An 18823-nucleotide genomic window follows, 5' to 3' on the forward strand; every position below is an offset into this window, starting at 1 on the left:
CAGTTTCAGAAAAATTCAAGAAAAATCAATCAGTTTCAGAAAAATTCAAGAAAAATCAATCAGTTTCAGAAAAATTCAAGAAAAATCAATCAGTTTCAGAAAAATTCAAGAAAAATCAATCAGTTTCAGAAAAATTCAAGAAAAATCAATCAGTTTCAGAAAAATTCAAGAAAAATCATTCAGTTTCAGAAAAATTCAAGAAAAACTGACGATTTTAAATGAAAACGATTATTTAAATCGAATAAAAAGAAATTCAAATAAAAATATTTACTTTCAAACAAAAATAAAACGATTTAAAAAAAAAACATTAATTTGCATATAAACGTAACAAAAAAAATTAAATAAATAAATAATTTAAGATAAATTTATATTAAAAGGGAAGTTTAATAAAGCAATTCTAATTAAGTTAACAGAGACAAAACTATTTTTTGTGTGTGTGTGTGTGTTTTCTTAAATTATTCAGCTGTTTTAAAATAAAATATTTAATTATGGTAGAAGAATTATAATTACATCGTCGAAAATTATTCTTAAACTGGTTACTAGATATATATATTATTTTTCTATAGAAAATATCGTAGCGTATACAAGGTCATGTTACGAAAATCGAAAATAATAATAATAATAATAATAAAAAAATGGAGAAATATATACATTGGTGAGTAACTCATTAAAATAATATCGACCTTGGTCTTGTAAATATTCATAAATATTTTATATTTTACGTAGCTTAAAGCTAGTTACGTTTTACTTATTTATGGTTGTAAAAATTGTATTTTAATTTTTAAAAAAAAATAATAAAATAAATCGTTAGATGATGTAAAACACTATCATAAATCTAGATCGTTACTTTCGTAACGTTATCCTCTGCGGGAGAAGATAATGGTCTACCCACTTTTCATGCTACTTTACCTTATTTACCTTTACTTTACCTTATTTTTTTGTACCATAAATCTACCCACCCGATAAATTGTCAGTAAATTTTTGGTTTGAGTAAATAAAAATCAAGTATATAAACTTATTTCTGTATATTTTTATAACCTTGAAAACTTCGCTTATCCGTCGTAAAAAGTGTTTTAAGAGGATAGAATTTTCAGGGGGGGGGGAGGGTTACTTCGTATTTTTTTTCGCATTTTTATATACGGGAGGGTCGAGATAATATGGAAGAGGTGATAAAAAGTATTTTTAGTTAACGTTACTGACCAACCGTAAAATATAAATTGCTGATTGAACAGACCTTGTGTTGTTTAATTATGACCAAAATGACGTCAACTCTGTTAGTATATAAAGAGAAATATAAGTTGATAAATGAGTGAAAAAAACGTTTTAAACGTCTAAAGGAGGGTGTTATTTAGATGTACGTCGTTAAGATCGGGTGGTAAGTAAATGAATTTTTTTCTTTATAAGCATTAAATGTGATGTAGATCTATAGTTTATGATCCTTTCTTATCCGTTCCGCATCATTTACTGTTGATCATGCCTGGCATCTTGATAACGATTTATTTTATTTTATTTCTTTCTTGATGATGCGGAATAAAATACTCCCTCGAGAGCTATAAACTCGGAAGAGAATTTAATATAAAAAAAAAAAAATCCAGAATCTAGTAAAGAGGGGGAGGGCGAGTTTGTTAAATACAATATAAAAAGATTCTATACTTTCGTTTTTTTATGCTGTTTCCAATAAATTAAATCGATTCTAGAATTAATAACTTGAAAATCTATGCATCAGTTGAAGCAATGGTGATGATTCATCATCCGGAATATTGAACACGATCGATCTTTCAGAATCTTTTGTTCAAGGGGAGGAGAATTGGGGTGGTGTTTTTCTGAAGTTTAACACGTTTTTTTTAGATGATAACTGTGCTTAATAGCATCTCGCGTATGTAATAAATCTCGGCTAGGGAAGAGGAATTCGCACAAGTTTATATACATGTAAAAAGGGGGGAGAGAGATGGTGATAGAAACACGGGAGGTGCGGGACCAACCCGTCTCCCGTAGATACAACATCGCGTATTTGTACGCATGCTCAATGAACTAGCCATGTAAGCCCAGGCTGCGTGAGGTCTCCAATACAAACAGCTATACAACATGGTTATGTTTAGCATCTTTTATTAAAAGGAAGTTCGCTCGACAAAGATGGAGTGTGGTAGAGAGAGGAAGTCGGAAACGTTTTGCAGTTGCTTGATGTGGGTGAGTAACGCTTTAAACTACTTTTTCTTTTACTGTAACGATGAGGGTAAATGGAGGAGTTATTTAGTTCAAGGACTAAAGATAGGAAGGTCGGATAGATGTTATGCAAGAAAGCCGAATTTCATTACTTCTATACTGCTGCATCCCAGAGCATTCCTAGCTGATTTTACTGCATAACCATTTAAAAATGGCTACTCGCGGAGTTAAAACTCTTTAAACTTTGTAATTATTACAACATTTTCTTAATAAATATCTTTATTTTCCTCAAAAAGAACACATTCTTTCTCTTGTTTCGATTATAATAACGTTGAATGAAGTGTACAGATTTTTTTCGATGCAGGTAATGTTTATAAAAGAAAAAAGTCTCGCAAACCTTCCCAAAATCGACCCTGCATACAAACAAAGACTATCACGTGGTTTGAGATAAACAAATGAAATTCTTGTATCGATTTCGTGAGCAATTCGGTCACGGGTGAGACTTTTATCGATTTTATTTCTTCTTGTTTTCATCGACTAATCCAATTATTGTTTAAGTATATGTTAATTTTTTTAAAGGTTATATTTTGGGAATTTTATAGTTTAAATTTTCTAAAAAAACTTAAGTTAATGACTGTCTAGACTCTTATCGAAATAGTCCTGTTTATGCAGACGTCTATTAAAATTCACCATTAATTCAAAATAAACCGTTTCTTTCAGTACCAGGTGGATTTTTATACCTCTACATAAACTGCACCTGTGCTTATCATTCAAGAGTTTCATATTTTGTCCTGGTGACGTTGGTTTAAACAATTATATTCCCTTCAGGTAGGCATTAAGAAGCAGTGAAAACAGCGAAAAATCTATTTATCTACACGATAAAGGGGTTCGAAACATTTAACTACACGATCTTCGGGGTCAAAGACACTTCGTAAAACCCCGTTAAAGTGAATGATTTAATCGAAAACAGTCAAATTTTAAACAATTTGAACCGCCTTCTTGTCAAAACAGAATTGTATCGCAGTGAAGTACGTTTCGCAGGGGAAGAGCCAGATGTTAGCTGAACTACGTTAATCTTCGCATTAATATAGCAAAGATAATTATATTGGGGTTGACGATTAAGAAACATGATTTATCATCGAATGTTGCTGGTACTAAAGTGGATCAATGTCATTAGTAGAAAGAATTACTATTGGTTAATATTTTAACGTTTATCTATATTAAAGAGTTAACTAAGCTAGCTCTAATGGATAATTCAAGATCAGCTAACATTATCGTAAGTATATTTAAGTATTTAAAGAGGTTTAAACAATTTTCTTATATAATTAATCATTAAATATGATAAAAAGAAACAGTAACTATAGAAAAAAAATCTGTTACGAGTAGAATTTATCGTATTAAATAGCATTTAAATGACGATTAATGCGTGGTTACGATCTCCAGATGGTAGATAAATAAAAGCAAAATTTTAAAAAATATTTCGAATTTAATCACAATTTCTGTTATAAATCTTAATTAAAGCTTCAAAACATAATTAATTTAACAGTAGGAAAAACAATATAAACAATAGAAATTTATAATAAATTGTAATTAAACTTTGTCCTATTAATATTTTAATTTTTTTAAACTAATTAATCTTGTCAAATAATTTAAAAATTGTCTTATAAACATAACCTTCTGACTAACTAGCACAATGACAGAATTTGTTTACACTAAAATGCGTGGTTGGGATCTCTAATTTCGGGGATGAAGTTATTTATAACTCTTATATTCACCACAACTGTACTTTTAAGTTTATAAATGTTTTTCCCCCTTAGAAAAGATACAGAAAAACTTTTACTTGACATCAGTTAATGAATAAACATACATTTTTTTTCGTTCTAAAGTCTTTTAGGATCGTATGTTTACTCTATATTTAGAATAAACTTTTCCTGTTTAACGAGAATGCAATTTGCGTAAAGGGATTTAACTGGAAACATCTCCTAGTTTGTGTTTCCTAATTTAAAAAAAAAAACTTTATACATATTTTTAACTTTAATGTTTATAAATTTAATAAATAATCATTAATATTTTTCGAGACAGGATATTTGTTTCCTCTTTGTAAACTTATTATCTTTGTTTCCGATCGTAGCTGGCTTTTCCCACGTAAAAGTAGAAGCATCACACTCGTGTGAAGCATTCTGATAAACCCTTATCTAAATCGTTAATTAAACACGTGGGGAAAACCCAAAATAGTCATATTAATTCACCAACTTTCGATTTTTATAAGTAAATATTTCCTTTAATTAGAAATACCGTTTAAAATTTGGTACAGACTGTATATATATATTTTTTTTTTAAAAAATGGAGAATGAAAAATGCATTAAAACTGCCGACAGATGTTATAGCTAGAGCTTAACTATACCCCTTTTGTATAGCAAAATAAAAGGGGAAGGATAATTTGGTGGTGAATGAACCTTCTCCCACGTCATTTTACATTCGACCTTCCCATGCCGACACTATTTCATGACGTCACCCGAAAACATATACAAGAAACCATTTTTCTCGTCTATAGACTAATAATAATCAAGATCTAATTTTGTTCCTTTCTCTTATGTACTTCCTGATTATCATCGACTCGTCATCATGCACGAATTATTATCATTAATCAAGTTTAGGGTGAGTTTAATTTGCCTTCCATTTTTTGTTTAATATGTATAACTTTATATATATATATATATATATATATATATATTTCTTTTACAATCTTCTACCATAAAACAAGAGGATAAAAAAATATAAAATAAAATTTAAAATATCGCTTTACAAATTTAAGAAAACGAGGAAGTTCTTACGTTACTAAAAAAGAATTTTTTTAAAATACTTAAAAGCATTCTACGGGGTTCCTTTTAAGTAAACTAAATGTACACACGTGAACAATTTTAAAGATAATTTTCTTTGACGAATATATATAAGTGACTAATTGAAAACCGTCCATTATCGATTGACTTTATTGTTGTGTACGAGGTCAATAACCTGACTCGAGTAGGTTTTGTAGGTTTGCGTGTTTGATACTCATTACAGCAAACGGTAGGAGAGTGAAAAAAGTATTTTTCTGGTTATGATATTTTATATAATATAAACTTTTACCGTTAGAAAAGTATAAATACGGTGATGATTTCACGCTAATTATCCTCTTATACTCAGTTTAAAAAGTAATAATAATAAAAAAAAATTTTTTTAAAGTATTTTGATATAAAACAGACTTTATTCACCTTAAAATAAATGATTTTTTTTATTAAAATATTAAAAAAAGTAAAATTTCTTCTAAACTTTAGCCTCATATTATGAATTTCTCTATAGAAAAATCAATGTTTATTATTCTCGAGTGAACAGTAAAAAATAATTTATAAAGTTTAGAATATTTTTTAAGTTAAAAAAAAATACAAAATTTCTCTCTTAAAGTACGTAAAATCGTCGTTTAAATTTGATCTGAAGTTTTGTAAATATTTTATAAATTTCTATCAATTTATTAAAGTTTTTTCCCTGTTAAATATGTAAGTTTTTTATGTTTTTTAAATATATTTATTTAATTTAAAGTATACAAAAATTGTTTTTTATTTTTCCTTATTTTTGGTGAGGTGTTCTTTGTCTCTAAACGAAATCCAATCTTCAATTGTTGAAAGGGAAAAAACAGGGAAAAAATCCCTCCCCCCCAAAAAACGTTTCTACTTTCTATAAATATATTCAACGGAAAAAAGAAAAAAAATTATCCCGGAGAAAAGTTTCTATATTTAATTTTTTTCTGGTAGAAAAATTAAGTAAAAAATTGGGAAATTTAATCCAAAAACTTAAAAACTTAATCTAAAAGAATAAACTTTCTAACTCTATTATACAATATATTAAAATATTAAAAAAGAATCTCATTTTTCTGTCGTGATATTAAGCCATTTCTTATTTCGACCCGGTCGAAAAAAAAATGCATTCACGTGTTAAATAGATAATTTTAAAGTTTTTAGAATTTTTTAAGGATTTTCTTTTTTTTTCACTTAAATATTTCATTTTATTCGCTTGATTCTTTAAATAGTTTACTCGTGATGCTATGGCGTGATTTTTAAGGTTTTTTTTTTTACACTTATTTCTATTCATTTTGTACATATAATTTTATGTTAATTTTATATTAATTTTTAAGGAATTTTTCACCTTAAATTTTTTTTTTTGTTCATTAATTCCTACTAATTTTAGGGATTTTTTTTGTCTTAAATTTTATTCGTTTTCAGGGATTTTTGTGTTAAATTTTACTCGTTTTCAGGGATTTTTGTCTTAAATTTTACTCGTTTTCAGGGATTTTTGTCTTAAATTTTACTCGTTTTCAGGGATTTTTGTCTTAAATTTTACTCGTTTTCAGGGATTTTTGTCTTAAATTTTACTCGTTTTCAGGGATTTTTGTCTTAAATTTTACTCGTTTTCAGGGATTTTTGTCTTAAATTTTACTCGTTTTCGGGGATTTTTGTCTTAAATTTTTCTGATTTTCAGGGATTTTTGTCTTAAAATTCACAATTTTTAAGATTTTCTGGCATTGATTTTTACTAATTTGGGGAATTTTTTGCATTAATTTCTGCTAATTTTAAGGACTTTCAGATTTCATTTCTATTAATTTTAGAGATTTTTTTTGGCCTTAAATTTTATTGGTTTTCAGGGATTTTGCCTTAAATTTTACTAATTTTTAAGATTTTCTGCTATTAAATTCTACTAATTTTCAGAATGTTTTTCGTTAATTTCTGCTAATTTTAAGAATTTTTTTTGGCCTTAAATTCTACTTATTTTTAAGGAATTTTTAGGGATATTTTGCATCACATTTTATCAACTTTTAGTTATACTTTAGCATTAAATTCTATTAATTTTAGATACACTTTTCACTGATTTTAAAGTATATTTTTGCATTACATTCTACAAATTTTTTGAATTAATTTTTGGCACTGTTTCACGTTAAATATATTTTTTGAAAAGTAATTTATTGCTCGTAGATAAATTTAGAAAGAATTTAATCCTTAGTACACTATTTCCAATTCCGTTAGTATTACTTAAACTATGGGATTAAATATGATAATTCAGGTGTGTGTCAGATGGTACAGTACAACGTTTACAATTCAAAGCTTATTTTCTAAAAAAATATACGCGACTTTACGGATTTTTTTTTTGAAGATTTCTTATAGAAGATTCTTTCTTTTATGTTTTTTAAAGATTATTTTAATGTTTTTCATTGTTTTAAGCGTGAAATGTGGGTCATTACAGAGCAAAGGCTCTCGGAGAAATCAGTCCTTGGCCAATTGGTAGCAGGGGGTCAAATATCGGAACAGAGATTTAATTTTAAATAGTACTTTAATGATGGGCCTCCTATTGTTTCTCCACATATAAAATTTCCTTTTAACTTTGCTATTTTCGCTTTCTTAACAGGAAAATCGATCGAAAATTAACTGCAATGTTTAATGGCTAATAAAGACTTTAACGGCGGTATGTATATATGTACTGTTTATACGACGTTACGGTATTTTGAATCTTTAAAAATGCATAAAATATGTTACATAACGCGGTACTTTCATGTATAAGACAAATAAATATGAAAAAAAAAATGGCTGAATTATAGCGAAATTTCTGTATAAAAATACGAAATCTTGGTGCAAATTTAAGTAAAAAACGAATATTTTTCACAATAATTTAAAGAATTTAAACTTTTGTATGCAAATTTTCGTGTAGTAATCTCCTTTTAAGACACAATACCTTGACCAGAAAGATAACAATCTTTTAACCCTCTACTCTAAAAAATATAAATTAAAATGGTGTTTTACAGACATAAAATCTTCATTTTTTGTTTAATATAAGGGTATACAATCATTAAACACAGAGTATACGTGAACTAGGGAGGACTGGATACGTGAGAAACATAATTTGCTAGGTATAACCAGTTAAGTGTCAGGCATACACTTATGTAATATTCTATATAAAAAACGAATTTACTAACACTTATATGAGATATTCTGCTACGAATTCTACGAATTAATTCACATAATCTTACAGTTATATGAGAGAGGAGATTAATAATTTAAAAAATTCTATAACTACAACGTTAATTAATATAAAAAATAGCAATGTTTTGCTAAATTAATTAATATTTTTTAACAGAAATTTTGTAGCTACTTCCTAAACTTTGTAAAGATTGTTTTTTCCATTCACGTACGTTCTCTCGAATGGAAACTCAACAGGAAAATGGTTAAAAAGTAGGTCACGTCCATATCTTTCCCTTAATTTTGACCTCGAATCAAAGCAACTACCTTCAATGATAAACTCGCTTGACTTTTTTTAAAAATATTAATAATATAATGAAAATGACATGTAAACCTTATAAAATTTTAAGTTTTAAGCCTCTAAACGAGGTTAACTCGTTAAAATTTTCAGGATATTTCTAGAAAATATGAAACTGCATCACTTTAAGTGCCAAACTGTCGTTTTATGAACTAGGAAATGAAGAGAAAAGTGTAATTTTTAATGCTTTCCAGTAGTTTTTAAGCACTAAAATTTCCAAAAAAATATAAAAAATTTACCGTGAATAATTAATTTAAGTTAAAAACTTGCATATTCGTTGGTAATTCTCTTCGTAGAACTGGCATATTTACGAGTTATATAATAGAAAATTGGCTACTTTACGTGTAATTTTATACACGAATAATCATACTCACCGAGTTACACCTTATTAAATTAGTTATATTTTATGGTCTACACAAGACAAACCATACGTAGAGAATTCAGTTAGGTCATCGTTAGATCATATATATTCAACCTTCTACAGCTTAATAAATGATCAAATTTACAAGTTTATTACATAAAGCCGTGCTTAATGCTTAATTATCTCTATAATTTCTCATAATTACTCAAAAATAAGGGCATGTACAACCTGTATTTTAAGTAAGATTACTTTCTTTATGCTGTAGTGTGATTTCACCTCTAGAGAATTTAGTATTAGATTAGTTCAAGGACAAGGACTCAACTTGTACCATGTTACAAACGTCTACAGTGAGTTATGAACGTGATAACCCCACATAGCGAGTCTAAACATTTGTATTGTCATTAACCACCCACACTTTAGTAAAAGAAGAGACACAAAATACGTATATAAATAGGTCATAATTGAGCTACCAAGTCTCGTGAACTTTATATTAATTTATGCAACGTGAAGTATGGCAATTCTTCACGACTTCCTATCAAGTTTCACTCGACAACTTCCTGCAGACATTAACCCGAAGACCACACGGATTGTGTGAAAGTTTATATCGGAATCCACCCACGTTTTGGACTTGTAATTGGACACAAGCCTGGACTACAAACCCGTTCGATAGATACTAGCTTTAAGTCTTTAAACGTATGTCAATGGTTTTGACGTTTTGTTTGGTTTAACTTTGACTAACTGTTACTTAAGATACGGATAGTGTTGACAGAAGTAAAGATTGCTATTTCCTCCCCCTCGCTTCTAAGAGCTGGAAATTACATGGAGATAACTCGACTTCTGCTTAAAATTTCTTGAAAAATAAGCATTTAAATCGATAAAAAATAGATAAATTATTAAATTTTATATGTAAAAAAGCTATATTTTTTAAATTTAAACGTATATCGATCGGCGATTTTGATCGAAATCGATATTATATCTGCCGATCGAATCGACGATGTTGATGATCGAATCTCGATTTTCGTCAAGTTTATACGTTGAATGATTGATTTTAAAATGTTTAAATAATCAAAAACGATCATTAAATCGTTAAAAGATGCGTTTTTTGATTAGATTTGTTTAATTTTATTGCATTTTTCAATAAACATTTCAAGTATTTTCGGTGTTAATTTTGATCTAATCTGGATAATCTCTTGCCACGTCGAGTTTATTAAACGTTTAAAAATCATATATTTTTTTAATTAAAATAATGTAATTTTCGAGTGTTTTAAAGTTTATTTTAGTTCTATCTTGAGAAATTCACGTTTTTCTTTCAATTTTTTTTCTGTAAGAAAGCTCGTATGTCACCATTTGTCATCGCGTGTAACGTAAACACTATACACCGAGATGTACCCCAAAAAATTCCAAAAATTCCGCTTTTTAATAAAATATTACTGTAAAATAATTATTATATTTATAAACTAACGTTCGAGACGTAAAAGAATCAACAGTTTCTTCTTTTTTGGAGGTTGTAATTAATCTAAAACAACCAGTACAAGGATAGGGACGATGTAGAGTTATGTACCGAGAAATGCAGGGAGTTAGTCACGTGTGTAGATGAGTCAAGTGTAAGTAATTCATCGTCTGTATTTCCTAGACAACAGATAGGACCATTACCAAAATAGACGGGGTTTATATGTCATTGTCACTTTGTCTTGCCAAGCATTTAACGCCTCGTGTCCTTTGCCAACACTTCCTTAAACAAAAATGAATTAGGAAGTTTGCAAACAAACTCTATCCGTAACAATAATACGGGATCGAATTAAGCGTGAAAAAATGCTCTCACAAAAGAAGATACCGGCCTGCAACGGTCGAGAAGTAACGCACACTCTAAGTTACGCTCTAATTTCGAAGCAGGTGTTACGCTCTTACACCAACAGCTGTGAAAGATTTGAAGTTTATGGAGTTTCGAGTGCGTTACATAAGATTATGCGTTACTTTATGGAGTTAGTTACGAGTTCGTTACGCAAGTTTAAAAGCTTACAGACGATTGAGTTACATTAACTATTCGCATTTCAAGTGTTCGTAAGGTCCTGTTACGTCTCAGATAACTCAATCCTCTAACGATTAATTAACGGGTCATCTGTACAGCCAGACAAGTTACACAGATGTTCCCAATTAGAGATGATAATTTTCGAGGGTAAATTGATAAAATTTAAAGAGTGGAGAGGACAAATAACTCTTTGAAAGTCGATAGAAGTGAAATTTCAACCTCCGAATGTTTACACAACGAAGGTGAAAGGTTATTAACCATGTTTATTCAATGGGAGGATCGTCGTTGGTAGTGTTATAGAATCCGATCGCCTTCGTTAGTGTGCGGATGACCAAACTGCAGCCACGTGTAGATATTTCTATTTTTGAATATTCTTTAACACCGTACGAATGTTTATCCATAAAGGTCAAAGTACCATCCTGCACTCGATTTATGTCTCCATAGGATAATGACTTAAATACCTCAGGATACCCCCTTTTTTCTTGTAATTTCTGTATAAAATTTCGAAAAAATCTCTTTTTAATTTGAAGGAATTATATTTTTATTTCTTTATTCCTTTATATTCTTCCTTCTTTTTAATGTCTGAAGAATTTTAAGTTAAAAAAACAAATTTTACAGCAGTTTTACATATAAAAAATTCCACAAAATCCCGATAATTTCGTCGAAAGAAAACAGAAAATTATAGAAAAAAGAATCAGCACGTGTCCTAAATATTCTAAACGTATTTAGAATTCGAAAACATTAAGAAAATTCCAACAAAATTAATGTTTTTTAAAAAAAAACATTAAAAATACCGAAAGTTTATTTATAAATTTAATGAAAAATGCTGGAAAAATCTGGAGAATGCATTTACATATTTACAAAAAGAGAGATTCTTTAAAGAAAATTCAAATTTACTTTTATTTATTTCTATTTAAACATACAATAAACAGTTATTTTAGTGGAGCGTGTGCCGCTTACACAGTGAAATTCCCATTTTATATGGTCATTTTTACGTTAAAAATCGAGTTTATTACATTTATAAACGTATATAAATGCACTTAAATTTCTTTTCTATTATGCCTTTCTGTAGCATCTTTATAGATTTATATAACATAATATGCCCTTTGGAACTACCGTTAGTTCGTTTAACTCGAAAGTAACTATAACAGAAATTTTCATTTACACCTCTCTGTTTTGGGAAAGGAAGACGAGTTTAATGTTAACAATAAACTCTAGAATTAGTGTAGACTCAACATCACTTAAGCTTGTTAGAAATTTGGGCAGAGGACAGTACTTTAATTTAACTTACTTAAACGTCTCGAGTTTTCTAATGATTTATGACTATCTCTGCTTATATAATTTAATTTCTAACGCTTTAAAGATGGTTGCTTCCTCTTCCTTTCTGTTATTTTTGAAGTTTAGATATTATTTCATACGAATTTTATGTAATTTCTTCCCACTTTTACCTCTTTCTCTCAATTTTAATTCAAATATTTATGTCTATCAGATGCTGAATTGCATCTATTCTCTCTCCTCCTCCCTTTCATTTCTTTCAAATTCAACATATAAAATAAATATTCCACCTTATCCAAACCGGAAGAGTCGGTCGGATTTCCTGTAGGCTGGATTTTTAATGTGTTTGTTAAACTAACTAAAGGAAGTACATAAAATAAAGGACGATCCAAATTCTACAGAAAGAGCTGAAACTTCCTCGAATCTACGTGACTAATGGGAAGTTAACATTTAGAATTTAAAGGGAATTTCTCTAAAATTTCTTATTACTTAACTAATTAGAAACCTAGGGCTTTACAGTTATCTAAAAAACTCAATTTTCAGCTTTTAGATGACTGTAAAGCTCCAAAAAATCCTAATTTAGCTTCCAAAACATCCCTAAATTTAGCATATAACATGCTTAATAATCGCGTAGAAACTTCTTAAAAGAATATTTTACAATAATTATGAAAGAATATAAGGATACACAGCTTAGTTTAATCATTAATACACTATACAGATGTTGATTTTATACCTTCTAAACCATTGTATAACGTTATATCAGGGTATAGCCTTCTTAGAAGTATATATTTCTTTATAATTATTACGAAATGAGCTTCTAGAAAACTTATATAGGCCTGTAACATCGTATAACCATCAATTTATACGTTTTAAGACCTATTATAGAATGTACACATTAATAAATCTATAAAAAAATCCTGGAAGAATGTATTTTAATGTAGAAGCTCAAAAAGGGAAGTAAACACTTCCCTTTTAAATATCACATAACTAGAATTTATTTTAATTCTATTATCTTGAAACATTTTAGCTGTAACTTTGTTATAAATATGCAAATTGGTGTATTTTTAATTAGGTCAAAGGTCAATATTTCGTATTTTACGAGTAATTTAGTTAAAAAAATGACTTATAATACTGTAAATATATACAGTTTACCTTCTACTAAAGGTATTTAAACTGAAAAATCTTACCTTTTTAGTAGAAAAAGGTTACAATTTTCATTTTCTACTTCGATAGAATGCTCTTCAGAGTCTACTTCGGTATCAAAATATTAACGTTTTTATCCGTTTATACGAATAAATTAACAGATAAGAAGATAATTTATTAAAATTACACATCCTAAATGGTATATACACCGGAAAAATCATCAAATTTATGTTATTTTATAACGATAGATAGAAAAATATATCTAAATTTTTGATTATTTTAATGATAAAATAATCGTTTATCGATTTCGCACGTTCGTTAGTCTGTCAGTCTACATCTTATTAATCATTGATGATAATTTTTATCATCAATGATTTATGAAATGGTTAATTTATCTATTTGCAATGAAAAATTACAATATCTGTAGATGATAAACAGTTTAAATTTAAGAATTGGATTAAATAACGTGACGCCGTCTGTAAGATTTAGTTATAACTACCTTACGATTGTCCTCCTCCTGCAACCTTTTAAATCGTGCTACGAATGTACATAATTGTCATTTAACCGGTTGTAAAGTTGCAAAATCTTTTCTTTGCACGATTAACAGATGAAAAGATGACGATTCGGTCCCTTAAAAGTCATACTTTTTTTATAAATTAGGTCAATGGGGAGAGTGAAAGTGGTTACGAACGACTTTCCACTTACTTATGTGTCAGCTATCAACCATTCGTTAAGAATATTCTGTCATAAATTAGGTATGAAAACTGTCACAACTCATTTAGTAAGAAGAATTATCATATTTTTCGACGAATTTTCGCCTTAAAAATGATCATTTTAATCTATATTTTCCTTGACCTCGACGAGTTGAACTTGACCCGCACGTAAAAAACACCTGCTTAACAGTGGTTAAGATTCATAAACGACGAAGTAAACGGCTGTTATAAAGGTATACACGCCATTTTTAATACTTAAATATTGTATATATATATAAAAAAATCGAAATTTGTTTAGATAAGTCGATAAACAATTCATTTTTAACTGTCCTAAATAAAAAGAATGTTAATTTTTGTATGACACATAAGCACAATACAAAACATTATAACGTTAGTCATATAATAATCAACCGTATTAACGCATTAAATTGCTTTATTTGCTGCTTCCTCGTGTATTTTTAACGCAGGAAAAACGTTCGAGAGGGTGTCTATATAGAAATTTACATCACGATTCCTATACGAATTCGTGAGGATTCGAGTGAGAAGGTAAATAGGAAAACATAATGGTGAGGGGAGATACGTCACTTACCCCTCTAATGCTCTTTAGTGTTCATATTTACCAACAAATTACATCAATACGTGTGGGTTTCTCTTGTATCTATCAATAAAATAACAATGGGAATTATCAAAAATTGCACCTTTTGAAATAATTCTGAGGTGTGTTACGTTTAAAGTCTAAAGTGATAACTTTACGTGCGAAACCAGAATACATTATAATTAATAAATATATAACGTTTTTATAATGTATACCTTCGGGGTAGGACCCGAGGAGACGGAAGTAGTAATTTCTTATAACAAATAACATCCCTTTGACCTTCAATTTCGAAAGGTGTAACACGTAAAAATTAGGTATAACTCTCCTGTAATATTTTCGATAAGATCGTCTCGCTTTTATCGCCTAAATCATGTGAGCCTTAAATATTTTCGATACACAAGAAAATTCTATGATCGATTGATCAATAGAATTTTCTTGTGTTCTTCAATTGTGTTCTTCTTGTGTTGATCAATAGAGGTTTTTGTGTTTTCGACTTTCTCGACTGATCAATCGATCGATCGATCGATCGATCGATCAGTCGAGAAAGTCGTCAATTACAATTATTTCCGAAAAAATAAGCTGTAGTTAATGGTGTAAAATTTTGTATAATTTTACCAGGATAAACAGTAAAATGTTGGCATAAAAAAAAGTGCAGATTGATGAATGAATCCTGTTTATATAATGCATTTAATCGAAACAAAAATAAAATTTATAAAATTCCACCAGAGAAAGCATAGAACAAAGTCTAACACGATTAAGTAACAATTTGCAATTTTAATTGTATATGATTGCCTAATAACGATTAAGATACTATTAGAATTACTTAATAAAATCAAAATTTCAAGAAAAATATAGATTTGATTACAAATAACAAAAGTTCTAAATAAAAACAAAAGAGAGAGAGAAGGAGAAGAAATACTTTCTATAGTCGAAGTTATACATCACGTGATGTAGCGTTGTATATAATAATAATAATATATATATATATATATTGAATTGTAACCAATAGGAAACGTCGACGGATGACGTAGTCATGCCCATCCCTCTCACACTAGTTATAAAAAGAAGAAGTTAATTTTGCTCGAGCAACTTTTACTTCACTTAATTTTAACGGCAACTTTTCACTTTGTCAACTTCACCTTCATTTTTTAAATTTACGTTCGATGGCAATTGCTGGATTATTGAATTTAATGAAAGAAAAAGTCGTCACGTAAGTCGAATTTCTTTTTTTTTTAATTTAATTTACACCACACGCATTTATTTCCTTTCCTTTTCTTTTATATTAAGAAGTAAAACGTAAGAATTATGCAAAGTACGTTCTCGTTCCATTTTCCTATTAAGTTTCTTACTTTTACACGCTTACAAAATGTAGGTTTTCGGTAGAATTTTTAAAGTGTTTCTACACTAATTTCCTGTGTAAGATATTTATTTAAACATCCGTCTCCTTTCTGTATAAAGTGAACTTAACAGGGTTTATACACTTAAACTCTTTATTGTTTTACGAATTTTTCGATATGCCAGGTGGTAACCGTGATTACCGAAGTTAAAGCAGGTGATGAATTATCGGTTGTCCTATATTTACTTACCTAGGCATATAAAACATTACGCAAATAAACTGCTTTCTGTGCATAGGAGGGGAGGTTAAGTTGTGTTTACTGTATAAACGGCAATTTTTTAAATTATTATTAAACGCTTTGTTGTATTATTTACGTACGTGTATAGCGGGAAAAAATACTACATATTTATATTTTTAGAACGTAATCTTACATAGAAATTGGGTAGAATGTAAGTCCAGTTTTAGCCATTGTTACCACTTGTGACGAATTGTTTTTGTGTAGAATGCATTAATTTTAATTAAATTTTTAATCAACTTTATTATAAAAAATATATAAATAACGGGTTTAATAAAAAATGACAGTTTTTATTATAAAATAAACCAATTTTATCGATTTTTGTATTGACACTGATACGCTATATCAACGTTATCTTAATGGATTTCTGACAACTACATCGAATTTATCGTTGCAGTGTCTTTCCAAAAAATTCACTCGTCATCAACAGGACCAAGTCCATCGATCCAAGTCTGGACTTCAGCCTGCCAGTACGCAATCCAGCCGTCCATCGATTCTTCCTCTAGCGATGAAGCAGACACCTTCGATCAAGAGTTCTTGTGGCACCCCTTGTCCAAGTGATTGGACATGTAGTTTGTCGCCTGCACCTCAACCTTCCGCACCGAGTCCGGGTTCGGTGTTCTTTAATTCGGAATACAAGAGTGACGTCGTCTTCATGGTAGGAAAATCTCCGAACGTTTGGAGGTTTCCGGCACATTCCTTCATTCTCGCACCAGCTAGTCCATTATTCGAAGCATTTGCCAAAGGTAACTTTCCTCTATCGGAAGAGAGCGAAGGATGTTGGATTATCGATATCAACGACGTATCACCAGATGTCTTTCAATCATTACTCAGGTAAGGAACCGTAGATTACAGTTACAATTTTTCTATTATAAATCATTTACTAAAATTCGAAATTTTGCACGATTCTAGGTTTATATACGAGCACGAAGTACCTCTTAATTCGGTATCGAGCGTTCTCCAATTACTGCACGCAGCCAATCGATTCGTGATGTACGAGCTTCAAAATCAATGCTTGCATTTTCTTCAGCAGAACATACAAGAGCAAAACGTGTTGGAAATAGCTCAGAATCTGCGATTGTTTCGTGAAAGTTCCGATCTTCACGAAAACGACTTGAACTGGAGGAACGAATTGGTTATGAATTGCTTTCGTTTAATCGACAATAGAGCGGAAAGTATTCTCAGGACAGAAGCATTTGAAAACCTGCAACAAGAAATGGTTAACGATATTCTCAGCAGAGATACACTTGGGATAAGTTCCGAATTAGTGGCATTCGATGCGGTTACAAAATGGGCTTGCCAGGAGTGCAAACGTCAGAGATTGGAGCTCCGTCCCGAGAATAAGCGAGCCGTCCTTTCCAAAACTCTCTACAATGTTCGCTTTTTCCAAATGACAACCGAGGAATTCATGCAAGGACCAGCGCAGTCGGGCCTTTTGAACGAAGAAGAAAAAATTGCCATTTTATCGAGAATCAGAGGAGACTCCAGCAAACCACTGCCAGAAACACTCAACAATCCAAAACTAGGAGTCAAGCGCTTCAGAAAACCTCAACGTACGGATTCCACATTGAAGAAACCCAAGAAGTACGACAGTTCCCCTATGAGCGAGATATCTTCGGCATCGTCAGTAAAGAGTCCAGAATATATGCATCCAATAAAAGAACCAGGAAAGAAGAATACGGCATGGAAGAAAGTCAAACGAGGAATGAGAGATTTCGTCATCATATTGCTTCAAATTCTGGATTAATTAATTATTTCCAGTATTACTTTTGAAGTTTTACTCATCCATAAATATTAGAATTTTTGTGTAGAATTTCTTAAAAAATAACAAAAATTACCCATTATCTTTCAATGAATATTTGAAAGGCGTGAAGACCTTACAATGGGCTTATCATCGTCAATGAATCATCTTATCGTGTACATAGTTTTGATGTGATTTAAAGACTTTATTTCGGTATTATTCGCTTGTACAGTTGTCAAATTTTCATTTTTCTAAAGCTTATTGTTATACATTATATTATTTTACGTTTTATTACGTGTTCTTTTTAATAAATGACATTTTGTGAGAGAATCATCATCGTATCCTCGACAAATCCACCGTTTGAAACTCTTGTTTAACGATATATCTAAACATATCTTCTTCGAAAACTGTCAAATTTTCAAACGTTTTTATCTAGAAAAATAATTTATCTGATGTAATTAAATCAAAAATTACAAAATATTATTGATTGTAATTGTTAAATTTGATAAATATTCGTGAGAAAAGTGTACTTATTATATACTATAAATAAAATTTCGGCAGAAGATAAACAATAAAAAATCTCTCTAATGTCTACTTTTTTCGTAGCTTATCGATGATAATTTCATTATCTTCATTGCTGATAACTTCTGTAAACATTACAAGCCATTTTATTGACAAAGAAAATTGATATATTTTATTAAAATAATTTTTATCGGTAGAAAAAGAACTGAAACATATTGATTACCTTATCAAAATTAAAGTTTTTAGATAATATTTGATAAAAATAACTTCACTATAAATGCTGCAATTAATTTACTATACTTTTATGT

General features: G+C 29.5%; 1 protein-coding gene across 3 annotated transcripts; it reads left to right on the forward strand.

Moving 5' to 3' along the window:
* The first annotated feature begins 2048 nt into the window (after window positions 1-2048).
* Window positions 2049-18463, forward strand: LOC136980009 (BTB/POZ domain-containing protein 2-like). 3 transcript variants are annotated; one of them, XM_067276033.1, is made up of 3 exons: window positions 2049-2187; window positions 16650-17086; window positions 17165-18463. In XM_067276033.1, exons 1-3 carry the CDS (start codon window positions 2134-2136, stop codon window positions 17997-17999), a joined length of 1326 nt encoding a protein of 441 aa, XP_067132134.1. In that variant the 5' UTR covers window positions 2049-2133; the 3' UTR covers window positions 18000-18463. The 3 variants fall into 3 exon arrangements, with proteins under 3 accessions (XP_067132134.1, XP_067132135.1, XP_067132136.1); XM_067276034.1 differs by lacking the exon at window positions 2049-2187 and adding an exon at window positions 2992-3439; XM_067276035.1 differs by lacking the exon at window positions 2049-2187 and adding an exon at window positions 15703-15831.
* The last annotated feature ends 360 nt before the right edge of the window (window positions 18464-18823 follow it).

The sequence above is a fragment of the Centruroides vittatus genome, unplaced genomic scaffold (assembly GCF_030686945.1).
Source record: "Centruroides vittatus isolate TY-2023 unplaced genomic scaffold, ASM3068694v2 contig_658, whole genome shotgun sequence".
In the NCBI taxonomy this organism is placed as follows: Eukaryota; Metazoa; Arthropoda; class Arachnida; order Scorpiones; family Buthidae; genus Centruroides; species Centruroides vittatus.

Bases quoted from the DNA above. Each gene is read 5' to 3' on its own strand.
- LOC136980009 (XM_067276033.1), top strand. From the start codon at position 2,134: ATGGAGTGTGGTAGAGAGAGGAAGTCGGAAACGTTTTGCAGTTGCTTG. The intron at 2,188-16,649 runs GTGAGTAACGCT...TTATCGTTGCAG, and splicing joins TTTGCAGTTGCTTGATGTGG to TGTCTTTCCAAAAAATTCAC. The intron at 17,087-17,164 runs GTAAGGAACCGT...GCACGATTCTAG, and splicing joins GTCTTTCAATCATTACTCAG to GTTTATATACGAGCACGAAG.